The following is a 27,516-nucleotide window of genomic DNA, read 5'->3' on the forward strand; positions in this document are numbered from 1 at the left end:
CTCTCATCACGAGTTCACTTTGTTAATGAGGATTTTGTTGCTGGCTTTGAGTTACCTTGTTTAAAAAAAAAAAAAAAAAAAAAAATCACATTTTTCTTTTCTTTTATTTCTCTCCAGCTCTCTGCTTTCAGTAGATTCCTCATAAACTGGTTCTGGGGGGTAAATTACAAGATTACAGCAATAAAATCAGGTGCAGTTACATTAACATACACTTTGCTTTAGTTCACACAAAACATTCTCGGTTTGGTTTGTTTGAGCGAGTTAAAAACAATCCAAATGAACTCGGATGTAAGTTAAACTATTACAGCAAGGAGCATGAGTAGACCAGCCTCTTCTCAACAAACTGTGCTGTGAGAACATAATCCAAACCGACTACAGGAAATGACCCCCCGAACACAAGGTTTTATGGGTATAAAGAGACCAGAGAGGGTAAACTGGGACAAAGAATGCTGAAGAGTTCGTCAAGTTTAACCTAAATTAAAGTGACTGGAATGTGGTTTTATTCGGCACAATGACCAAATCTATCCTGAATAAGTTAGCAGTTTGTGAGTTTATGTGACTCTGGAGCTTTGGTTGACTTTTTAACTACATTTGATTTACTGTGAATTTCAACCTGTGATGCTGTTTGTTTTAGAGCTGCAACAATTAGTCGATTCATCTTTTAATCTAATAGTATTTTAGTCTTTTTTTTAAGCAAAAATGCCAAACATTTGCTGGTTGCAGCTTCTCAAATCAAAAGTTTTTATGGTTTTCTTTGTCATCTGTGATAGTAAACTGCTGATCATACAAAACAAGACATTTTTATGACCCCACTTGGGCCATTTTTTATAGACAATTCATTAATCAAGATAATATTTGGCAGATCAATCAATAATGAATACAGTTTGTTTGTACAGTTTGTTTTGTACATCTGAAAAACCTGACCAGGCTGCAGTAAAACAATACTGCCTGTCTGAGCCGTCTGTGTCTTTGGATTTTAAACTGTTGGTCATGCAAAACAAGACATTTTTATGACCCCACTTGGGCCATTTTTTACTATTTCTATTCTATTTTATAGACAAAATGACTAATTGATTAATCAAGAAAATATTTGGCAGTAAAACAATAAGTTTTGCCACACTATGATGTTTGTTTTTTGAACATGATGACGGTGAGATCAAAATTTGCTTCATGTTCAAAAACGTTTACATTATTTTCTAAAGTAACTGTGAAATGCTTGTTGAATTACTGAAAAAACCAACATTCAAACATAAAATCCTGGATTTTATTCCCACATGCCACCGACTTTATTTAAAAAATGGCAGATGCTAATCTTTTGGCCAAATTTTAACTGCGCAATTGTGCATAATGTTAATGTTATTTTCTAACTTGTAAATTGCCAAAAGCTCAATAAACGCATAAAAGTATTATGCAGCATAAAAGAAGTCAGTTTCCACTCAATACTTCTGTATCTTAATTTTTCTACCTTCAATTTTAGATAAACATACAACATTAAATCAAGTTAAGATAAGGATATAACCCCCATACTCACTATCTATGATTGATTACATTTTAAGCTCTCTCAGCTGATCCAAATATGAATGAATCATCTAGAAACAGGGAGCGTTGATTGCACATTCCTCAGACCAGAATTCCCAGAATGTTTTTGTGAAAATGTGAAATGTGAAGATAAACTGTGAATTGTCAAGTCACAGCAGGATGAAGATGGACAATCTGTGAATGATGATGATGATGTTGTGTGGATTTATTGTGAGAGAGCGACTGAAAGAGAGAGAGAGAGAGAGAGATAGCTGTGCAGAGACTCTTGTCCTCCGGATTATGTAACGCTGACAGCTGCAGGCCTCGGACCGGGAGGGAAGGGAAGAGGAGGGCACAGAAAATGAAAAGAGAGGTGAAAAAAAAAAAAGAGGTAATGCAAAAGAGATGCTCGGGGGGGAAAGCAAATTAAGAACACGGAGGGAAGAAGGAGTGGTTGTGAGGAAGGAGGGATAGATAAGATAAGGAAGAAAATGAGGAAAAGAGAAGAAACAAGAGGATGAAATGAGAGGAGAGTCGTAGTGAAAGAACATTTTTTTCTTCAAGAAAAACAGAAATCATATCCAAGAACAAGCTACACAGCTAAAATAGCTTCAAATTATTATAATAATGATGATGATGATTGCTGGCTCAAGACCTTCAATACACACTAACATCTACCATCCATACGTTCGCTCTCTTCGGTGTTCAAACCCTCAGTCTTTTCTTTATTTATCCACTTTCTCTTTTCCTTTCTAGCCTTTCACTCAAACGTGAAGATTTGCTTGCTTTAAAGCCAGGAGTTCAAATCTGATCTACACAATAAAAATATTAGTCACCAAGCCAAGAATAGAAAGAAGGATTGTGCCAGAACATCCCAAATATGCTCAAAATAATATAAGAATGAGGCTGATTATCATAAAGAAAGAATAACATTAATTACTTTTCCCCCTTTTATCATTTCATGCAAATTAAATACTGACAAAAAAAAAAAAAAGTCTATCTTATATGTGCAGACTCTTCCAGCCCGTCTGCTCCCACACAGAGAAATCGAGATGGAATAACCGGCGTGTTTCCTTGTCACATCTGTACGGCGTGCAATAATAATTCTAAGAAAATTAAATAAACACAGTGTTTTCCCCTGTTGAGCTGCGGTGGAAGTATAGTAACACAAGGAGGGAGTTTGGCACTAAAAAGACTGTAACGTTGAAAGATATCGACTTGATTTAACTCTTTTGGACGGCTCGAAGCTTCATATTAGCTTCAGATAAACATTTAAATACATTTTTTTTGCACAGAGGGAGGACTGTGGATTTTGGCCCCCCCGTCATTTATATTGTAAGTGCATGATGAAGGGATCCTCTAATGGTCGGTATGAAGTGACCATTAGAAGGGGTATCTGACTGTTTAAGAGGTTGAACTTTTCTACCAAGTGTGAGGTCTTTCTTTCATCTCTCCCTCCCCTGCTCCACCTCTCGCGTCGCCAGAAATGAGCTAAAGCAACTTTCTGTCCCTACCCTAATGAGTCTAAGTCCCCGCTGAGCCATGAAGGCAACCCACCTACAATAAACTAATTTACGTAATTGGAAGAGAAGATTTGGGCGAGCTATTAAATTGCACCGAAAAAGGCGAGAAAGAAAAAAAATGGGTCGTTGTTTGTGTGCGATGCAATACACAAAAAAGCACGCTCACTTTTCCTCCGAAAGAAACCTTTGTTCTGCATGAGCAGCTTGATAAGATTACAGGGCTGCGTTCATGCGCTTGTGTAACTCGAATCAGTGTGTGTGCTTGCGTGAGAGAGAGAGAGACTGTGTGTGTGTGTGTGTGTGTGTGTGTTCATCATCACCTCCTCGTGCCAGTGCGAGAGAAATATTTGGGTTCAAACGAACCAGTTCTTTGGGTTCAAGATGGCTGATACACAACACACACACACACGCACACACACACACACACACACGCACACACACAGACGGCGGGTAACAGTTTGTGGCAGTGATATGACTGATGCAATGTCAGACAGAAGCTTAAGTGACAACTTTGAAATGCTGGAATGTGTTATTATTATATTATTAGTAGTGCACGCGTGTGTGTGTGTGTGTGTGCGTGCGTGCGTGTGTGTGTGAGTAGGCTTGTCTGTGATCGGGAACACTTGGCACAGTCTAACAATGTCGTGACAGCGTCTTATTAAAGTATTAATGTTTCATCTCTGGCTTACATTTCCCACTGACAACCCTGCCAAGTTAAACTGATTCAGTCAACACGCTGCAATCAGTCAAAAAGTCTCCTGTGTGTGTGTGTGTGTGTGTGTGTGTGTGTGTGTGTGTGTGTGTGTGTGTGTGTGTGTGTGTGTGTTTGTGTGTGTGTGTGTGTTATTCTTTAAGATTTGTGCTTTAACTGGCAGCAACCCACAAAGTGAAGATCTATTTAACTCTGTTGAGGTTCTTCTTTACAGACTCAATGAGTCGTTTTCTTTCCGTAAAGCCGTTTTTCAAGTAAGAAAAATGAAGATTATTTTTTGGTTTTAGCCTCTCGTATTTCGGTTTCTTTGCTTATAATTAATATAAATGACAATGACTGATGTAGTGATGAATATATAGAGAATTATCAGTGACTCTGCAGCTCTCCTCGGCTTTATGGAGCTTTATAGAGAGTTTCAGCTCGTTGTTTAGCTGTCTGGCTGCAATTTTACTGTTTGGTGCTCTCATAGCGTGGATTTCAGCCGCACAAGGCAGCTGTTTTCAGAGAAAAAGCTCTAAAAACCCACTGAACACTAGATGCTCACACACCTGGCGGCATGGACGGGCATTGTGGGTCTGCCCACTGAGTCACCTCTGTGTGTGTATGTGTGTGCATACCTCTCATCGCAGTAGGTGAACTTCATGTCCATGCTGTGTCTGCTCAGGAAGGTCTTGCTGTCCAGCGGCGTGTCGATGTTGGACGGGTGTGGGATGGGTTCGCACATCAGGACAGCGCAGGTGAGCGGGGGCTCTTTGAAGCCGCACAGCACTCGCGGAGGGCAGCTGTTGTACATCTTCAGGTGTCCGGTGCAATGCAGCACCTGGAGGGAGGAAGAGGAGGAGGAGGATAAACGTTACATACACACTGTGGGGTAACGTCTTTGGCTTCGATAGCAGCTGACATTGACTTGATTATATGTTCTTGTGATTTTTGGGAAATTAACTCAAGTAAACATGCACATAATTTGCACTTTGTGAATTCTTGCAAAGCTATATTTATTATAAAATATCTTCTTTTTGTCCAATATATTTTATTCTATGTGTGCAGTGCACTTTCAGTGTAAAAGCTCAGTTTTCACAATAAGATTCAAGTCTGGAAAACCGAAAAATTTCAAACACAAACTTCTTTTTTCAAACTTTGCTTTAATCTTGCTTTATAATTGTGAATTACTGACAGATTTAACTCCTTTCAGCCTCTAAAAATCATTCAAATAAATCAGTCTGAGAAGGATAAATTACTCTTTGGCTTATTGTTCGCAATACCTGTGATGAGGGTCCACAAATTGCTTCATTGTTGCATTTATAGCCAAAAAAAAGTTGGGAATCATCGATCTATTGCAAAGCCACATGGAGGTAATGTGCGTACGGGAATGTACTGCAGGTAGAACCGTACATGCGAGGTGTGGAGATGCAGCAGATGTGTTGGCTCGTGTCGCCGTCTTACCTTCCAGCTGGCCGACTTGAGGTTGACGGTGCGTCCTCTGTTAGTCACCGTGCATTTCATCCTCATGAAGAAATCTCGTTCGGTGCTCAGCTCCTTGCCCTTCTTACCAAAGCCGCTACCTGGAAAAACACATACAGTCCCCCCCCGGGGGTGAAAATCAAATTCAGTGCTGTACAATAACCAGATGTTTTATCTTCTGTTGCCATGAATTTCTCAGCTGAATCTTACTCCTGGCAGCAGTTTTACATTTATCTTCCACTTTGGATTTTTCTCTTCTGTTAAAATAGTTTCCATTAATAAAAATGTGCTAAACATCATCACATAATAGACTAGTCTCATTTAAAATTAAACTATATTAACTATAATCTGAATTATAAACCATCTCTATGGAACTTTCAACTTCTTTTGTCAAAAAACACTGGATCCCAGTTACATAAATAGCTTCTTGTAGCTACAAATGTATTAAAATTTATATTCTACTTTCTTTTTTTAGTTGCAAAATGAACCACAGGAAAAAAAAAAAGTAAGTCCTCCCCCTTATCTGCCTGTCCCATATGTAACTGGGAAAACGGTCAAGGTTTACACACACACACACACACACACACACACACACACACACACAGGGGACGTGAAATTGGGCCAAGCTGTTACATCACAAGGTCAGAGTTCAGCCTCTCCGGCGCTGCAGCCGCAGAGCGGAGTGGCGAAGTGTGTCTTTTTGTCAATCTCCGCGCTCACACAGTGTGTCTTTATCTTAACACTTAAACATAACTTTTTTTTCTCTTCTAATCCTCACAATAGAAAAAAAACTTGTGTTTATTCATATGTGAGTGTGTGCTAAAGGGGGAAAGGGACTATACAGTATTGTTCCACTTGTGTGTTTTGTGGCCACTGCTGATAAGAGTTATCAACCACAGTTTAGTGAGCGCAATTGTGTGTTTGCATGAGAGATTTTTTTTTCTCATATAAACCTCGGTCGGTTACATGCTTTTTTATTTTCCAGTGTTACACAGTTGCTTGTTTGTTTTGAGAGTTAAAACCCTCCAAAAACTTACTCTCCAGTTCTTTGAGTTGTATCTTGTATGTGAATGTCCACTACAGAAACTGTAACATACCATGTTCACTATCTCCACCAGATAATACCCAGTTCCTCCTCGTCCTCCTCGTCCTTGCTCACAGCTCCTATCATCGCCTTTTTTCCTCGCCTCTGCACATGTACACACCAGCTCTCCCACACACACACATACACACACACACTCCTCTACTGTATCTCTCTTTAGGTTCCTCTCTATATGCTCTCTGACCCTCTGTTCTCATGTCTGTTCTGGACACTTGTGCATGAGATAGATAACATTATATAACACCCCAACTCTACATGTATGAGGTTTTGCCTTGTTTTCCTCGGAAAAAGCGGCAGGAAGGACTCAGGGTGCCCAGAGCAAGTAGCAACTACCACCGCTTGAGGCTGAAGCCAACGTGAGAGTAACTAAAAGGTTCCAATGCAAAGAAACCTTACTATCTTTATATAAAGTTTATGGTCCAGAGGTGGGATATGGTCAGCGATTCCAGCTGTGGCTCGGGAGGTAGATCTGGTCGTCCACTAATCAGTGGGTCAGTGGTGTCGTAGTGTCATTGGGCAAGACGCTGAACCCCAAAATTACCCCCCGATTGTTGCTCCAGCACCCTGCGTGGTAGCTCGCTGCCATCGGTGTGTATGAGTGTATGTGTGCGAATGGGTGAGTGAGGAGCAGAAACATTGTAAAGCGCTTTGGATGAAGCACTATACAAGCAGCCGTTTACCATTTATCATATTTACTTTTCCAACGAGCAGGTTTTCAAGTGGCCGAGAATTTCCAGCAGCCCTCTCGAGTTGACTGGAGATGACTATTAAACATAATCTTAGAGATTTTTTTTTTTATTCATTCCTTCCTCTTCTTTTCTTTTTTTGTACATTTGTTTTCCTACATTCTCTCACTTGTAAAACTTTGTTTTACTTTACTTTCTTTCTCACTCACTTGAAAATTTTCCCTGATAAAACCTTTGGCCCAATAATCTAAACATAACCATAAAACTGTAATAATGCTGCTGTTACTACCAGCAGATATTCTATTGCAAGACTGGATACGATGTCACTGAACATTTCACTCATATCAATAGTTCAATATCAACATTTAGTTTTTTTTTCTTTCCAGATACATTAATTAACAATTTTTTCATTATAATGACAGAAAAACTGTTGCAATGAAGCGTATATGAACATATGTGATTTGTAGGAGATTTCTAGGAGGTTTATTGTTGACTTTGCACACAAGCTATCTAATGATCTAATGGGCAGACTTCCACGTGAGCAGCTGAGCACATTTATTCTTTTATGGTTATATTTTAATGACCTCATGACCATTGCTCTAGTTAAAGGACGGATTTACAGTAGGTTTGTTTATGGAAAATCATTGTAATGAGGTTATAAAAAAAAATAAAAAAAAGAATAAAGATATACTGTATGTGAGTGTGTGGGTGAGAGCGGGTGCTTACCAGCTGTTTTCAGGCTGAGGTTTTCTCTGATCTCGTCGTGGTCGCACGGATGAGTGAAGTCGAAGATGCTGTGACCTGTGAGCTCCACCTGGAAGATAAATATATACCGTCATAAAGTATGAAATATAGAAAAGAACAAACGTAACATTTGTCGACGTCCGTCCTGTTACTGCCTGCATCAACACTCCTCCACACTCGTCTGCATCAGGTTCAACATGTTGTGTTTCTCATTTCTGCCAGCAGCAGCACTGGTTTGTTTGGGATAAACAGAAGAGAAACTGGGGAAGGAGTGTGAGCGAGCAAAATAAAACTGCTTCATCACAAAACAAATAAAGACTCATCAAGGCTGCAAATGAAGAAAAGCGACAGATATAAAGAAATAAAAGAATAAAAGACAGAAACCTTGCTCTACAATTTAAAGTTTTTTCTTTCTTCTATGATTTGCTTTTCAAGTCGGTGCCAGTAAGTAGAAACTGCTGAGTGTGTGTGTGTGTAGAGTTGAACCCTCAGTGTCTGGACTGAACACACACTGCTGGCATGAGAGGTATTTCACACAAATACAACAGGCTCGTCTGACTGACAGTTTACATCCACGTCTCTGTGTCTCTGTCCGTGACTGACTGACTGACTGTCTGTCTGGGTTAATGTCTTCCCATCTGCCATCTGCTTTATTCGGGGGGGGGCAGCAGTTTTTTCATTTTTATTCGGCTGGTTATTATACTATCTTATATGAATACTTCACTTTTGTCATTTTAATGACCACTTAGTTACTGTACATGTATGTTATAATGTAACTTGTCATACATCATGCCATTACTGTATTTTCTATTATTCTATCTTTATTATTGTATACCTATTATTATATTATATGATACCAGGCCACTTTGTTACCTTACTAAACAATAAGAGTCTTGCACATATAACTCATTATTGCACATTACTTATGTACTGCGATGCTTATTAGCTTCTAACTTCAATTCGTTGCACGTTGTCATCTATTTACTTTTTGTATCTGTGCATTTTTATATTTTTATTCCTGCTCATTCTATCGTTTTTTTTAGTCTACTATATGTGATCTTGTGCTGCTGTAACACCTAATTCCTCCCCGGGGAACAATTAAGTGTTATTTTATTTGTATAATAAGTGATACCTTTAAATACTAAATCTGCATGTCACATGTTTCATTTAAATCTGTATTGTTGCTGTTATTATTTGATTTGGAGCAACTACAACCACTATAGAAACAGATTATATTAACCTTGAATGTTTTTGCCCAGTGTCATGCTTCAGTTATGTTCATTACACCTTGTTTTGTGTTAAATAATATTTATTTAATCCTTGTTGTTTTATTCCTGTCAAGTAGTTTCAGTTCAGATTTTGTCGTTAAAGATTGAGTATTTTATCAGCAGATTCTGTAATATCATCATGATCACAACATATAGTATAAAGCCTTGTTGTCTGATGATCTTTCATCATGAAGATCAAACCAAAAATAAATGCTTTAATACTATATTTACAAATATATTTCCTCCAGGATATGGTTTTAAAAAAAAAAAAATCATTTTTTTTTTTTTTTTCAGATGAGTTACTTATTAATCATGTTTATCGCTTTTTATTGGAAAGTGTCTGTGCAGCGTTGTTGTCTGTTTCATTCTATTCCTGGTGCTCTTTAATGGTCGTGTACCTGCGTGAGCCCCATGAATTTGTTGATGTTCTCGGACAGGAAGATCATGTCGCCGTCAGACGTTACCACGGTGATGAAGCCCTCCAGTGACTTCAGGTACAGACTGTCCATCTGTTCATCCTCATCGCCGTCACTGCTGTTGCTGCTGCTGCCGCTGCTGCTGCTGCTGCTGCTGCTGCTGCTGCTGCTGCTGCAGCCTGGACGGAGAGACAGAAAACAGAGGAGGGTTTTACTCAACAAATTGCTTCTCTCATTCTACAATATACTGATTATAAAAGGATATCATTGTGTGCATGTATATGTGTGCGTGTGTGTGTGTGTGTGTGTGTTTCTGTATGTGTTGTTTTCCTTCTTGAAGCTTTGGCTCAGGGCCAAAACAAACTAGAGCAGCTTCTTCCTGCATCTGAGGCCACTCCCGGGCCCCGACCCTGACAAATTACACCCCAAACTATACAAGCATTCATAATAGCTGGCCACTTTGAGAGAATAACTTACATATTATGTTCAAATATGTACAGTGCAGTTTCCAAACATTTACACAGAGACTCCAGTGTGTCCACAATGTCTCGCTGAACGGCTAATTGATATAAAAAACACAGCTAGCGCCTAACTGGCCCCAGCTCAAGTGTGTGTGCATGTGTGTGTGTGTGTGTGTGTGTGTGTGTTCGTGTGTGTGTGTGTGTGTGTGTGTGTGTGTGTGTGTGTGTGTGTGTGTGTGTGTGTGTGTGTGTGTGTGTGTGTGGACAGTGGCTTCACGCTGAACAAAGCCCAGTAGTCGATGGGGGTGGAGGGTGGGAAGTTTGCAATTCCTCCAGTGCTTCCCTGAGATAAGAGAGGCCAATTCTCAAAGCTCCCGGCGAGGCCTGGGACTCGAGTTTGGAGCAGGGCCCAGATAGCGTTAACCCCCGGGGGAACCCAGAGCTTTCTCATGGGCCCTAGGGAGCTGGGGAGACTCTCGGGGCCCAGTCCAAAGACCAGCAAGCACCTTTGGCCTAAATACTTAGCAGTGATTACCAGTCATTTGGACCGAGTTGCACTTTTCTTCTCGGTGTTGTTTTTTTTTTGGTTGCGTAACAGCCCTCGTTTCAAAATAATAGGGTGCAGAAACTAATGTTTGATAGAGACGGCTGATTGTGTCCTTTCAATTTTTTGATATTTGTTGAGTCGTACCGGACAGAACGAAGTGACTGGACAGTTTGGGACAGTGTGTCACTTAGGTCAGTGATTCATGGTGGGATTTTTATTCTTTTCTTTATTTTGCGTTTTTTCTCAGTTTGTCATGACATCTTTTCCTGTTTCTCTGTAACTGTTTCAAACAGAAACATAAAGAGACAAAACGTCTTTTCGGTGCCGTCAGAGGAAACCCTGTTAACGTCATCTACTCTCTGATCTCGGGGGCTCAAATTTCATGTTTTCTATTTCATTTTGAATTTCATGATAAAAAGGACAAAAGATAAAATAAAGGAGGATTTCAGTGTCACTAAATAATCTGTGAGCTACTAAATCTAAAGCAGGGAATATGTGTAACATTAAAGGGTAAGTTCACAATTTTTCAAGCGTGTCTTAAAACAACAGTCAGGTGCCCATATCCTGTTCATACTGACTATTAGAAGATCCTTTTCGAAAGCGTTTACAATGTAAGTGATGGGGGACAAAAAAAAAAAAAAAGTTTATCTGACACTTATGAGGGTTCAGATGTTCAGATGAACAAACTGTCTTGACAGTGATCAGCTACACTGGAAGTATAGTAACAAAAAGAGGGACTTTAAAAAACTTTTATTATGAAGGGATCTTCTATTATTTGATTACAGAAGGAAAAAACATGCGTCATCGTCCATTCGTGCACCTGACTGTTGTCATTTTTTTTTTCCAAGTGTGAACCTATCCTTTAAATAGGACATAATCTAAATGTATTGTTTCACTTTTGAGCAAGGCCTCCTTCAATATCAAGTCTTATGCTGAGCAGGGCTAAACATATCACATTCACTTATCTCTTTGGAGACACAAATGATTTTGATCTTATAATCTAACTCTGGACACTAAGACAACAAATAAGCGCATTTCAACGTGGGTCCGACATGCTACTTTATCCTCACTCTAGAATAATTTACTGAGTATGCTGATGTTTCAGAATGTTTTTGTTTATTTGTTTGTTTGTTTTTTTTTTATCCAAGTTGAGTCAAATTGGAATGAATCAGTGAGAAATACAGTTCTTGAGTACCTCCCAATCAGTACATCAGTGTTCTTCTGACCCCGGCTGAGCTTCTTTTACATAACAGAGGTGTTGCACATGTGCTCCCGAGTGCATACAGTATGTTTGTGTATGTGTGCGTGTGTGTGTCTGTGTGTGCGCACATGCCAGCATGTTTGGCGCCAAGGCAGTCGGGTGTTATGGCTAGCAGGAGTGATGCCAGCACCAGCCGGACGATGGGCAGAGCTCCTTGCTTCCTCCCCAATCTCTCCTTCCATCACGGAGCAATCAGACCGGCCTGATAACGCTCAATCTGCTGCTGCATCTCACGGATCTCCCTGTCCTCTCCTCCCCTCTCATCCACTGCTTTCCTACCCTCATTACCTTTACTCCTCCTCCTCCTCCTCCTCCTCCTCCTCATGTTTTCTTCTTTCCACCCCTCTCCCCTCTTTCTTAGACTCAGTGACCTCTTCCCTTCTCCTCCTTCTGAAATCTGTCTTCTCTACCTTCATCCCTCCTCTTTTTTTTTCTCTCCTTCTTTCCCCTCGTAACCTCCTTCGCCTGCGAGTTGTGAATTTCCCAGGAATCTAGACCCTTTTAGTTGTTGAATTTAAAGGTTCAGTTCACCCAAATGACACTCTTCACATTGAGTTTTTACGCACCATTGCACAACGCTCGACACACTCAGATGGCTTGATTCACTGGTACTTATTTATTTTAAATGCATTTGTTGGAACTGTCCTTATGGTTTACAACACTTTTTTTTTGGTTCCTCACACTTGAAATTACTCACTAACACGCTCTGTTGTCCCCTTTGTATCTAAGGAAGTTGGTAAAGATGCTTTTATGTTTCGGGTCTTCTTCTGATTGGAGTAATTTAACTGTAAATCATCATCATCAAGAAAATTTGCATCACTGTTACTACATAGATTGATCATTTTTCTTATGATTGTGTTGAGCCTACAGTTGCAACTCTTCTCTGCTTTGTTTTCATTGTTGTGTTGTCGTGTCATGTATTATTGTGTCCTGTTTTGCGAGTATTTGTTCGGGGCCCCCTTTGAAAACAAGATGATTCATCTCAAAAGGTTTTCTCCTGATGTAAGCATGTGGGACTTTGTTTCAGGAAAGTTGCTCTTGAGTTTTTCATTCTTTTATTCTTCAGCGCTTCAAGGGGCCACAACAAGATTTGATCCACCTCCGACGCGTTGGGGTGGAGGCACATGTTTCAGAGGCAGATATCTACAAATCTAGGAACATGAAACTGAAACTAGATACTACTACTGCACAACTAGATACTACTGTGGGTAAGCAAGAAAATATGTTGCTTTTTTTATGGTAAGTTTTTTTTTGTAATTAGGGGGTATTGACTCTCTGGAGTCTGTCTATTCACCGGTGAATACACTGAGCATGTTTTATTTAAAGCAACATAACTTTATTTGTACATCATGTGGAGACAAGCTGAGACAACCAGCTGAGAGCTGACGCAATAGTATCTCGTTTATGTAAAAAAAACAAAACATTTTTAAACTGAATTATTGATATTTTCAGTGATTTACAGATATCTTCAATGAAAAGGTAAAAATCACTTTGCATTCTATTTCTTTTTTCTGCTTTATTGGCGTGTATAAGTAGTGAAATGATATTTTTTTTTACAATCTTAAGGTTTTCTATAATAATATTTTGATGCTCATCATTAAAGAAGTGTACATTTTTATTGGTGCCTGTGTAATTTTTCTTGTAATTTGGGTTCATGGTAGCTTTATACTTTGTTAAATTGAGAAAATGATAAATTAGACTTATAGCTGAGTTTGTGCTGGAAAAAATGATACCATGTATGTGGAGTAAGGACAGTTTAAAATGTGATAAATAAAGACAAAAACGTAAAAATGAAACATGAACATGAACTCTAGAGTTTTTTAGTGTATGCAACTGAATTGCTAGTTATACAACAATGTGGTTTGTTTCATGATGTGAAATGTAATTTTATTTATTATCACAAAAATATTTAGATATTGATACATATGTAATGTAAATACAAAAGATAGAACTGTCTATCTGAAGATGAGGTGTCATTTTTACTTTTTCTGTTTTGTTTTATATTCTGATTTCCGTTTAAAATTGTTGTTTTAACTCATCATGTTGTCCTCGGTCATTATTTAAGTCCCAATGTAAAACTGTAAACTTTGAGCTGCACTTGCTGCAAGAAAGTTGTTACATAAGTAAATAAAGGGTTGATTGATTCGTTGACTCATTGATTGAACTCGACGAATCAAGAAAGAAGAAATAGGAAGCAGCTGTCACTGTTGTTTAAGGAAACATCGATTGTATGTTTATAACTGTTTCCCCCGCAAACAAAGTAAAGCATTTTTTTAATGCATGAGATACATGAGTGGACTATTGTGTGATGCCATCAACGGTTACATAAGAAAAGACTAATGTCAGATTACAATGGCAGATGAAGGGTAAATATTTACAGATAAAATTAACCTCTCGTTAATCTCTATCAGTAAAAAATGTAATGCGGCTGACACGATGATGTCATAAAAGAGGCTAAAAAGCACATCGAGGTCATTTAAGTGTTTTATTTGATTGCAGGTTTGGCTTTCACTGAACTGTGATGAAGTTAAATATAAAATAAAATCCAGGTATCATGGGTTAAATCATTTCTCCTGCATAACGTATAAACTGTTTCACAGCCCTGTTTAGGAAAAATAGTTTTAAAAGCTATGTTGTGACTTAGTTGACCACCGATGTGGCTGCAGTTGTTTAATTTTGTTGTTCTCTGATCTCACTTCGAGACACAGTGGAGGAATTCCAGAACAATAGGTCTGTTTCTTTGTCGAGCTTCCTCAGTTTCTAAATTTAATAAGACAAGAGGAAGGAGGAGAGGTGCAAAGAAAGGGGGCCAACAAATACCTTCCTACCTCACTGGACAATTAGTCAGACACACACGCGAACACACGGACGCATCTGTCATCATATCACGTCAAAGAAGTCGCTGCTTAGAAACCACGATTTGCATATGTTCCTCTGTGTGAAAAGGTTAAATGCATTTGTATGTGCCGTGCGGGTGGCATTGCCTGTGGTGAGCAGCTTCCGTGTGCGCAGGAAGCTGATAGCCAGCCTCATGATGGAGGCCTTGTCCAGGTGAGAGCTGACACTGTAGGGTAAAGGCAGCTGATGAGCCAGCTCGTAGAAAACCTCCGTCTCTTTGCTGCGCCTGCAGCGAGCTGCATCCCGAGACTTCTCCTTACGACGCTCTGAGCTGCTCCTGCACAGAAAACACAGACAAGGGGGGATGGTTACGCCTCCAGTTTGTTATGACATTTAAAACCAGCTGGTTTGCTGATATATATATGGGGATTATTGCGCTTTATGCTGTAAATGTTTCACATTTCCGATTTTGCTTACAGACAGACCTATTTTTGGTTCAATGGTATGGTGGTTGATGGTACAATTTATCATTTTCTGCACCAATTATTCCTGTGTGAATGCCCTCAGTGTCTGGAGTGTCTCCTAGTTCAACAGTGCACAAACTGCTGTTGGCAAGAGTGTGAAGAACCCAAATATCATAGATCCCCATGTGATTCGACATCCACCGAGTGTGACTGTCCACAGTTTCACAGTTAGTTTCACTGAAGTTCACACACACAATAAGCTTTTCAAAAAAAAAAAACAAAAAAAAAAAGTAAAAACACAGCAAAGTGTTGTTTTTCTCTACAAAGTTTTTCTGGAGCTGCCAAGTCAAACTGGTTAATTAAGCTACACTTTAGAGAAAAAATTTGATGGCGACAATAGACTGTAGAAAAATGCCAAATCAAGAAACTAAAAAATATTCGTCATAACACATTGGCATTTTAACTTTTTTGAGAAGGGGGATGGCGTGCAACGTAGGTATTTTCTCGGTTTCAAATGTGGTTTGCATCTCTGCCCTGTTTAAACGGACGGCCCCCTCCCACGCAAAGATTTCCTGCAAATGGTAAGACACTTAGATAAAGGAGAATTTCTTGACTCAATAACTTAGTCAAGCTGTATAATGAAAATAGCAATAAAAGCAACTGAAATAATGTTTGTCTGTCATTACTTTGTTAACTTAAGCGGCCCTGAGATAGTGATGTGTATTAACACTATCAGTAGGAATTGAAGGTTAACATAACAGGTAGTGTAACTGAACAAACACTAGTGTGATAAGGGAATGACTAAGAAATGAACAAGTACATAAGTGACATCTTGCTCTGATGTCAGTCTCCCTGAGGAGGGGGATCTCCCTGTCTGAGATGCGGGAGGAAGTCAGGTCAGTGGTGGGAAACGGTTTTTGGTTAGGTTGGTTTCAGTTGTACCTCACACCATGTGTTGTACAGAAAAACTCATGAGGAGTAACAGCCAGTAACAGAGGAGACAGACTGATAGTCATCTCTTACCTACATATCCATCAATCTGTCTAACTTTACCCTAATCTAAACCCAACTCGACCCTTAACCCTAAAACCAGCTCTTAACCTTCAAACAGCCCTTTGAGGACGTGAAGATCGAACAAAATATTCTCAGTCTAAACATCTAAAGCTCAAACTGTGTTCATCAAAAAGATAAAAGAACAAGACCACAAACACCAACGCAACATTCAAAAGGTAAATAATTACCTAACTGACAAAGCAACTAGAGCTGCAGCAATATTTTGATAATCAATCAATCCAAAAATACTAATATTTCTCTGGTTCCAGCTTCTTAAATGTAAATATTTGCTGGTTTCTTTAGTCTTCTATGATAATAAACTGGATATCTTTGGGTTGTGGACTGTTGGTCGGGACAAAACTACACATTTGAGGTTTTATAAACCAATATGGATTCCATTTTATAAACCAAACGAATACAAATGAAATGTTATTTGCTAAATGTTGTCTACACATGACCCTTGTATGGTTAAACTTAGAATATATAATTCATAAGACTATGGATTAAACTCAAGACAAAGAATCTGACCAAATGTAAGCGCAGACTGTTTTCTACATATAAAGTACTTTCTAATTTGGTCGGTGCTCAAAAAGTACTGCGGTTCATCCACCTCTATGTTTTAGGAATAAAACATTAACTTACTTTACACTATGATTATTATTCACTGAAACCTGATCCAGAACCCTGTGAAGGCTGGAGGCTATTCTAGCATCCATTGACTCTGGATATTCACTAGTTCCCAGAAAGACTAACTGGTCAACACAGTGGAGTGGATACTGCTGTTACTGCCATTATATGGTGAATTATAACATGTGGACGAGAGAAATGATCATAAATGTAGAAACAGGAAAACACAAAACAGACATCGCTGGAAATAAGGAGCAAATATTACCTAAACGTGGCCTATTTTGTCTCTACAACAATCCATCTGTGCCTTCCTAAACAATGATCATTTTAACATTACTATTAATATAACTACTATTTCCAAATCAGCCAAAATGCTTTAGTGAATGTATCTTCTGTTACAATTTTCTCTGATATATTTTTTTCAACCACATTATCAACAAGAGATAATGGTCAGTGAACTGATCCATGGTACTGAGTCACCATGTGTTTGTTTGTTCAACTTGTTCATTTTGATTTGGATTGAGCAAGCTGCCTGTTGAGCAAAAAAAACAATAAAAAAGAAGTTGAACTTTGCAAACATAGGAGGATGCTACGTGTTTGGAGGCCAGCCACGAAACATGGAGGGTGGCAGACGCTCCATGTGAGGGTAATGGCTTCTAATAGATGCCAATTTGTCTTTAAAAGGAAACCTTGAAGTGGACAATTGTTTAAAGATGAGGAAACAGATGATTATTTTCATTTCCTCAGGTTAAGAGAGCAATAGACATTTTATTCCAGCAAACTGCAAATCCTCAAAAACCTTTTCTCGGACGTCACTCTATAGCTAAATGCTGTTTACATACATTTTTAAATTCATGTCATCGGTTTGTTTTTCCTGGCGTTACGCTCTGAAAATGAAATGAGTCATATTTTGATGTCAAAGCTCAAACAGACAGAAGTACGGTTCCTGATCCAAGAGAGCAGCACAACAAGCCATATTAGGAAATCATACACAGAGTTTGGCTTTATCTGGGTTCTGTCTTATGCTTTAGTCTAGTTTAGTCTTACTGTACATCTTCTCTGTTAAATACCTCTGTGGACTCGTTTGTATGAGACACTGTATGAGACATTGAATCATTACAAAAAAAACACAACAGCAGGAGCATCTGGGTTCATAAATAATAACAGCACCATTACCATAATGTCACACAGTCTCCCTGCTGCGTTTAATAAATCCACTTCGTCATTTCAGACCCGCATCATCACAAGCAGCGAACATAAGCTCCTGCATAAGCTGGAAAATGCCTCGAACCTTTCCATGAATAACCATTTCGTCAGTGATATATAGACATGCAGGGATGGTAAATATTGTAGATCTTGATAAGATAAAAAAATGCAATTACTGTGCAGTTTTTATTGTGTGCTGCAAACATGGAAACATGCTGATACAATAAATGCATATTGATGATGGCTGAAAAAAGGGATTGTTGATGTTTTAATTTAAGAAAACACCCCAATGTGGGCACAACGAGACTGAAACTCCTAAAAGATAAAGTTATAATAATATGAAAATATACATTATTATATATAATATTTTATATAGTTTGGCTGCTCTATCACTTTATTTGCTCTCAGCCTTTGATATGCACAAGACAAAAAAAAACTATTTGGCTCAGCTCTCTATTAAAACCATGATTAACTATCTTTACTGTGATTACACATGAGATGTATCATTAATCATGAATAAATATTTAGTCATTAGAGAATTCTACATTTTTGGAGACATGAGGAAGTCTTTATGTGAAGCACTTTGAATTATTTCCTCTGTACAAATTGTGCCATTGACTGAAGTCCAAAAAACAGAATCAGACCTTCCACGTAAATATAAAGTTGGAAATGGAACAGACTTTTCTTACTTCGTCCTTTTTTTCCTGTTTTCTTCTGGTATTTGTATATTTTTATTCTAGCATTCATCTCCGTTCTGTTATACTGTATTATAGACAAATACGTTTTCATATTGCTACATGCATACAGTCACACCTAGGAAAAGCATGTGTGCATTTTATGTCATCTGTCACCATGTAAATGTCGTTAAAACCTCCAGATCTAAATTTTGCAGGAGCTCTGAAGATAGAATATAGAAGCATGTTATGTTTTAACCCTACAGACGACAGTAAACAATATGTACGAAGCACAACAGTAATAAAATATATTATCAGTCCCAAGACGGAACATTTTAACATCCTTGCTTTTGCCACATTTTATTTCCAAGGACCACAGGAGCAACTGCAAGGTCGTTTTTCTGTCATCAAGACATAAAAACAAGCACGTGTTAACACAATGACAGAGAGTCAGTACAAGCCTCATAAAGACTCCCGTACGAGTCCCATGAGGATGATTTAAAGCGTTTAGCTTTGTAAGTGTTTCAAGTTAAAAAATCTCCCTGAACAAAGAGCTTTTCAACTTCTGATCTGTCTGCAGGCTCTAAGACGATGATAACTTCAAAAACCACAACAGATGATGTGTATGATGTGTAGCTCTCTGCCCTGCTGAACTTTAGATACCCTCCCTCTGTGGTGACATGACGCTGATTATCACTGTGGATCACATCTGCACCAGACCTGCAACATGCAGGACCAGAAAAAAAAAATACAACAGTGCAAAAGGACAACTATTTTGGCAATAAAAAAAACCAAAAAGTAGAGTGATAAAGTAACATGCAAACAGAAACTCATGCAGCCACAGTGCAGAAAAATCAATTCTGTGGCTGAAACTTAATATAAAAAAAAAAGAATTAAATGCCAAAACAAATAAGTAAGGAAACACTGAGCAGCACAAACTTCAAACAAGATGAAACAAATTACAAAGAAAAAGATGAAAAACAGTCAGGAACATCTTTGCCAAATGTGTTTAAAGAGGAATTTCTCTGTGTCCTTGCAGGGATTTTACCTTAAACCTAAAAACACTTTGTGTATCTCACCGTGCTATAAAAGACAACAGCCAGTTAATAGTGTTTACTCTACATTTATATGCAATTTACACATTTTGGTGGAAAAGTTAATAATACCTAGATCATTTACTTTTTGTTCCAGGTGTTTCCAGAGAAGTTTGACACTGGTGAAAGGGGAACTCCACTGATTTTCCAGGTGTTGGGCAGTACTCCAGAGGGAGCTGTGTGAAAACTGATAAGGTGCCTCATATGATGTCACTTGAGTCAGCATCAGTCGGGGCTGAAGACACGTTTGAAAAGTAAGAAGTGAGGTATGCCGCTCCTCGTCTCTGCAGCAAGCTAACAGCTCCAGGACATGTTAGCCACTACTAGCATAACACACCGGAATCTTCAACTTAACTATTGGTGGTTGAGTTGCATTGTGGGTAATGTAGGCGCCAGGTTTTGACAAGGAAGAAGAATGTGCGGAATAAAGAAACTGCATTGATTTTAACACTTTTTTTTTTAAAACTGTCCATCAAGAGTCCAACAATTTTATAAAACTGCAATATACAAATAAATTGACTTGTAATGTTAAATCAGCAAAGTTCTATTTTAGCCAAGCTGTTGAAACAAAACCATAAAAAACCAGTGGACGTACATACTTACCAACAATGGGCATTTGCTTGTGCAAATTGGTTGCGTATTAGCTGATCGACAGGAAATTAATCGCCAAACTATTTTGATAACTGATTAAGTGTTTCGAGCCATTTTTTAAGAAAAAAAAGCTAAATTTCTCTGTTTCCAGCTTCTTAAAGGTGAATATTTTCCGGTTTCTTTAGTCCTCTATGACAGTAAGATTAATATCTTTAGGTTGTGGACTGTTGGTCGGGACAAAACAAGACAGTTATAGTTTGCATCTTGGTATTTAGGACACAGTGATCAACATTTCTCACATTTTATGAACCAACCCACTAATTGAGAAAATAATCCACAGATTAATCGATAATAAAAATAATCGTTGGCAACATCATGGTGAAATTAAGGTCTTAAGTGGTGAGAGTGAAGTTTTTCAAACTTTAACACTCTTTAAGGTGTGTGTGTGTGTGTGTGTGTGTGTGTGTGTGTGTGTGTGTGTGTGTGTGTGTACACTCTGAGCGGCAGCTTGCTGAGTCCAAGTCTAAATTGAATTTGAGCAAGTGTGCCAGCACTTTATTCACTCAATCCAACAATGCACTTCATCACTGCCAACATTAACAAAAATCACACAAACACACACAGTTTGTTTCTGGGATTTTGAAGCCCAGACGGAGGCGGGGAGGCCATGTTCTAAAATAGGCCGACATGTTCTCTCCTTCTCTTTGATGCCCTCTACCCCGCCCGCCCTGCCCCACCTTACAGCTCAGACACGGAAACCAGGACACCTGAAAAAATCTTCCCGAGCCTTTACAGTCTCTATACAAACTGTTATGAAAGAATTAAAATACAGTTTTTGACATTTTGAGTGATTATTAGTGATATTAACAGGCGCTCACATGAACCTCTCTAGAGGTTTAATATTTGGAAGAGATTTTCATTATTAACTCGTGTTGTTATTGGTATCATTTTAACCAAAAAAGTCATTATTAAATAAAATAAGTCATTAAATAAAGTCGCTCATTTAATAATCTGGGAATTTGCCAGTATCAGTATTGTTTTACACCACAAATGTTTTATAGTTTCTCCATTTTTCTTCTTATTCTTTTCATTTTTTCCCCTTTGATTTGTATTAATGGAAGCATTTCTGAGCCGTCTTCACAGAAACCATCCAAACACTCTTCTTCACTTTAAGTCAAGTCATTTCTATATAACCGAGTCCTAAAAACTTTTAGTTTCTCAAATCAAGGGGAAAAAAAATCTGTGCATTCAGAATATTTCAACCATTTCCAAAAGAAACCAACTTGTTTTGCGAATTTTTGCAGAAATTAGCATCTTGAAAAAACAACAATACTTCAATACTTACTTGAAACATATTAGTGTGCATTTGAAACAAGCTGAAATATTCTTAATGCATTCATATTTTGTCACGTTTTAAAAGGAATAACATTACTTTTTGCAATGTAGCTGTGCCTTAATGAGTTAATCTAGGTTCTTGTGCAAAGCTTCTTTATAAGAAAACCATGTTGTCGAAACAGGTGAAAAGAGCGTAAATCGTTGCTAATTTTAGTAGCAGGACAATCACAGCGCGACAGTTTTTTTTTTGAAAATCACAGTTTCCCCCTGCAGCCACAATCTAGACCCCACAGAAACACACAAACCACACAATCAAACATGCAAACACACACATATTAAGGGGAAGATAACATACAATTAACAGGAAAGGCAGAGCACAGAGCACCATTATCTTATCTCATCGAGTGTATGTCCCATCAGTGGGTCTCCCCGCTTGTCTATCTGAGATTTAAACTCATTAACCCCGACTGACAATCTCCCAAAACCCTCATTACTGATGAGCCAGCAGACAGTAGAGCAGACAGCTACCGATCGCTTGCACTCAATCAAGTCAACCGGAGCAGCTAACTTCAACTAGCTCCTGGATGTGTGTGTCTGTGTGTGTGTGTGTGTGTGTGTGTGTGTGGTGCCACTCTTTGATTGTCTGGGGCCATTGTTGCCGCAGATCCCAGCAGACTATTTCAGGATACGAAACAATGGGAGTCACAGCGCTTCACCAGGGCACCGAGCCTTCTGATGTACTCACTGACCCACACCCACACACACACACACACACACACACACAGACACACACACCAGATGTCAGAGGTAACCAAGTGCATTTACTCAGCTACTGTACGGTGTTGAGCAGTGTCGGTGCTACTCAGCTTACTTTTTTGATGTAAGGAGTCATGTAAAGTGTTAGTTTTGCAATGCAAGTGATCGGTTACCTAGTTACACTTTCAAATAAGCATCCGTTACTTTTCATTATTTTTTTCCCTCCTGCAGAGAAATGTGCACACATGCACACAACAACAGGCTCTGCACCGACCCGCATTCTGCAAAGACTCGCCCTACTCTGCCTCTGATTTACTAGTACTAGTTGCCTTCATTGGTTAGGTTGAGGAGTGAAAGAATATCAGGGTCAGAGTAAGGGAGGGGGGGGGCAGGTCTTCGTGCTATGCGGGTGGGAAAAAAATAGCACGACTAGGAAAGCCTTTGACGTGGAAGTATTTGCATCATTTTGAATTTATGGGTGAAAACATCACAGTGAAATGCAAATTGTGCCCAAATAAGTATCTGTCAGCAGCGCAGAACTCAACTTCAAATTTGAAGAAGCACCTGCGAGCCGAGCGCAGTTCAACGCTGGTGGAACGGCCCGTCGAGGAGGAAAAACGATGCCGGCGCTACGGCTCCGAAACAGCCACGACTAGCTTTTAGCTCAGCTAAAACTGTCACTCAGAGCGAGATTAAGGAGCTTGTAGCTGGTTATGTGGTGGAGGAGATGCTACCAATATCAACTATAGAGTCTCCATCTTTCCTTAAAAGCATTAATAAAATCCCTATGATGCTGTATAACATGTTGAACCGTAACTGACAGAAAAATATCTGCTAGCTACCTCAACAACTTTTGAGGGGTTGGAACACAGCTGACTCATGGACAGCACACAATAAGAGTTTTATGGGAATGATAGCGCACTGGGTCCATCCCTCTACTTTGCAGCACATGAAAGCTGAAAGCACGACACGATTGCCAGTGAGATCGAGCAGATACACGCATCATATGGCCTAAGCGGGAAAGTGACCGTCACCAACGATGGTTCCAATTTTGTTGAGGCGTTCCAGGTGAATCAGAAAACTGGTTCCGAGTCTGACTCTGAAGCAGAAGATGAGGAAGGGAGCATATATATGTACCAGGGACATAGAGAAATGGCTGTCGTCAAGCAGTGAAACCAAAGCGATGTGCAGGAGTGCCATCGCCAAATGTTCGGGGCTGTGGACAAAAGCTAGAAGGTCAACTGTAGCATCAGAGAGCGTGGAGAAATTTAGCAGAAAGAAAGCTTCTGGTTCCTATTAAAACAAGGTGGAAGTCCTTATATGATGCCTTATGCAGGATCACTGACATTCCCATCAGAAAGCTTGAATAGCCTTTGCACCCAACTAGGCATCAGTTCTCAGCACGAAGATGCTGCTCACCACTGAGTGCTGAGTTGTGACCCACTGCAAGAACTTCTGCCTCCTGAACTTGTCACCAGAGGAGAATCTGAGGGTGACTTTTTTTTGGATTTAAGACAGAAGACAGAGATAACATCTCAGAGTTGGCGGACACTGCAATCACTGAAAAACACCAAATGAGGGAATATCTTTTTGAAGAGTGGTGTTCATCCCTCCAGAAGAGCTCCAGAGACTTGTAGAATCAACGCCAAGACCAAACTGATATGATATGGTAGTAACATAGCCTTACTGGATAAGTAACTGTAATGTAATTGTGATGTAATGTGATTACTGAAACATATTCAAACTACAACAGGATCCAAGAACCAGGTAATAACATTCTCACATGAACTTTTCTTCACAATGACTAAATTTATTGCTAGAACTTGTTCACTTTGACTCACAGTAAGGTAAAGGTGAGGCCTATAGTTGATCATTCATGCATTCATGGCAAACTATGGCTCACTTATACTGCTGAATGATTAGTCAATCAACAAATAATGATTCTGATAACTGAGTAATCGCTTCTGTCATTTACAGAATCATGCAAGAATAGGCAGGAAATTTGCCTTTTCAAGCTTCTCAAAAGGTGAGAATTTGATTATTTTAGCAGTTTTATATCATTGTGAATATAATGTTTATTGGATTTTTGACCTGCTTATTGGGGAATGAAAAAATACTCATTTACTCTCATGGAATAATCTATAGACTAGTGGTTGGACACCTTTCTTGACATTGAATCTCCATCAAAACAAGAATCCTCTTTAAGATTCCTGTGACCACATTCAGAGCTCTGTATGGGCGGTTGCATACCTACATAAGTGAGATACTACAGTCCCACTGACAGGTCACTGAGTTCTTTATATCAGCCAGCGACAACCCAGTTTGTCACTCCTAAACTTTGGGACTCTCTTATATGGGACTTCAAATCAGTGGATGCCTTTAAACTACAGTACCTGTTTAAACCTGCCCTTTGTTTAGCTTTCCCACTCTCACGTCGTGTCTGTTTTTTTTCTCTTTTTGTGACGCAGTTTGTAACGTCTGATAGAAACCCGCGGTATAAATAAACTTCAATGTTCACCTTTTCCCGCACAGCGCAGACACATATTGGACAAGACACAACAGTCTTGCTGCGGAGGGCATTGAGTTCATGCAATCAAGCCATGTGGAAAATACATGTGAGTTCAACCAATTACTGTTTCGGTCACTCAAACAACTCATCCCAATAAAGGTTGGACATCTTTCAAACATCCAGAAAAACACTTGAAAGGCTTTTGAAGGCCGGATTTATTTTCTTTCTTTTATAAGGATATTTTAAAAGACTTTTTCCCCCCTTTTTTCAGCCAACAACAGAGAGAGTCAGGTGGTGATGTGCTGATGATGTGACATGAAGTGATTATTACCATTATAACCAGCACAAGGTACTTTGATCAGCTTACTGCTGTAACGTCAGAAACTATTTCACTTTTGTGTGTTCAGTATTTAGGTCACTGTAGCACGATGAAAGACGATGGGAAACTGAGAAACTGGAAAACTGTTTAATGAAGTTAATGACTAATTATCACAGAAAGTAATCACCAGCCTGTAAAGTTTATTTATCAAGAGTGGCCACGCTTTTTATATGTGATTATATATTACGGCTGGTGTTGGAATAGAAGAAGACTCAAATTAAGAACATTAGGAGAAAAAAACCCTCAAATTTGTGAAAAATTTAAGGAAAAAAATTATACTTTTCAGCAAGTTTGGGCTGCTGGTTAACTTAAAAATGGATCTACATTAGAGCATACAGTGAGAATGCAGGGCACTTTTTCATAAATCTGGACTTTTATATGTACAAAACTATTAGAAAAGACTCAAACTGTAACAGTACCTGTGTGATTTGACTATTAAGGGATGACCAATGACTGGAAAGAGACTGAAAATCTTGTGCAAACGTGGAAGGATTTCAGTGATGGTGTTTGCAGTCACTGATCCCTTATGTTACTGGTCAGTGAGTAACTCCAATATTAAAACCAACTGCTTTTCACACCAACTATGCCTCATTTTCATTTTTCTACACGTATTAAACACACACAACACAACTTGTAAATACGACGGCTTTGGAGTTACTCCAATCTGTGCTAAGCTAGGGCTTAACATGTCTTATAACTATATCTGTACTGAATGTACAGAGATCCAACTGATACCAGCCTTTTGTGTTAAAACAGCACAACACACACCAGCCCGACAACATGCCAATACTGATAGTTTTCTACGTAAGCGCCCACATCGGCAGCATCTTGTTTCCTTTGCAGTGATTCAGAGGATACGCTGCCGTGTTATATCACAGCACGGACGCACATCATCAGTATAGAAAAGCAGCAGTTTTAGTACTGTGCTCCTCAATCAACACATCTTACTGTACTTTGACTATTTCTTCTGTTTGTCCTGTGTGTGCTAAAGGTCATGTGTCAGTGTGTGTTCAACCCTGTCTCCTAGAAATTATGTTCATATATGCCATTTTCTTGATTTCTTTTGTTGATTTTGTTATGAGTTTTTCAGTTATATATTCTGTGTATCACCATATAGTCACTGATAACTAATCGGTCTGTGGAGGAGGCAGAGATGAGCCGCTGCTCTCCCCGCTGTCTGACACACTAAATGCGACTCGGCCAGACAGCCGCTGGACAGCTTTGACTTTCTGTGTCTGGTGTGATTTGTTGGGGTCATACTTGTAGCGTTGCCAGTCTCCCGAGCAAGACACGTCAAGAATTTATGGCACTATGACCGACTAATCTGACATGGTGGCCATCGTAAAAGAGAGAGATGTAGTCTGATCCTGGTATAACACTACAGACAAACCTAACAGCCATTCATAAATAAAACCGTCTATGTTGAGGTTTTTTCTCTTGCACAAACAAACACACACACACACACACGATCTTCATGACTGACTATTTCAACTGCAGCCAATTAGAGATATGTGGCCAATAAACACCATGCTTGTCACAGCAGTGTCTTGTGATGATTAAAAAGGTCTTACAAAAAGGTCACACACACACACACACATAGACGTTTCAACAGGCGAGGCTGGCCCTCGTGCCCTCTCAGCTGCTACTGGCAGAAATCCCCCTGGAGTCATCCTCTGTCCCTGAGCTGCAAACGAACACATGAAGACAAACAAACAAGCCAGAGGTCGAATGTACCGCAGCCCAAGTTTCTGTCACTTAAGTTCAGTCTGCAACCTGACACACCACCCACTGACCGAACATGCAATCAAAACACAAAGACACACGTACGTACACAGTGAGGTCACAGCTTTAAGGGGCCATGAGGAATGATGAGGGGACAACAAAGAAAATTTTATTTTAAATGCTAACAGAGGCATTGTTACCCAAAATAGAATCCAAAAAAGCTCGAATATTGACCTCCGCAGTTTTGACACTTTATCATGACATGTATCAAACGGGTTGAAAACATCACATGAGTCACAGCTCTCATTTCTGGTCTCTCCAGAAAATGATGTAAAAGCAGAGATAACATTCATTGTTCTGCTCTGATTCATTGGCACTTCTTGAAGCTGCTTTTACACTTTTGAGAATAGCAACCTAGGCCGAGCCGATGCGGGTTGCCAGCTATTTTCATCCTCCTGCACTCACGCAAACATTGCATGCGAAGCCCTAAAAAAGGATACCTGCAGCGTGCAAAGATTGTTTGTGTTGTGTTTGGCCGGATTTTGTTTCAGTCATCGCAAGTTTTCTTA

The 27,516-nt window shown here is 39.2% G+C and overlaps 1 protein-coding gene across 1 annotated transcript in view; it reads right to left on the reverse strand.

The window, feature by feature from the left end:
• Positions 1–27,516, reverse strand: part of epas1b (endothelial PAS domain protein 1b) — a 60,854-nt gene that overhangs the window by 15,672 nt on the left and 17,666 nt on the right. Inside the window, exons 2-6 of the mRNA XM_067610630.1 lie at positions 14,684–14,874; positions 9,413–9,609; positions 7,729–7,816; positions 5,197–5,315; positions 4,371–4,573 (exon numbers count right to left, since the gene is read on the reverse strand). Of these exons, the coding sequence (XP_067466731.1) occupies positions 4,371–4,573; positions 5,197–5,315; positions 7,729–7,816; positions 9,413–9,609; positions 14,684–14,874 (798 nt within the window). The remainder of the gene's footprint in view (positions 1–4,370; positions 4,574–5,196; positions 5,316–7,728; positions 7,817–9,412; positions 9,610–14,683; positions 14,875–27,516) is intronic.

Source organism: Thunnus thynnus, chromosome 14, assembly GCF_963924715.1.
Source record: "Thunnus thynnus chromosome 14, fThuThy2.1, whole genome shotgun sequence".
NCBI lineage: Eukaryota > Metazoa > Chordata > Actinopteri > Scombriformes > Scombridae > Thunnus > Thunnus thynnus.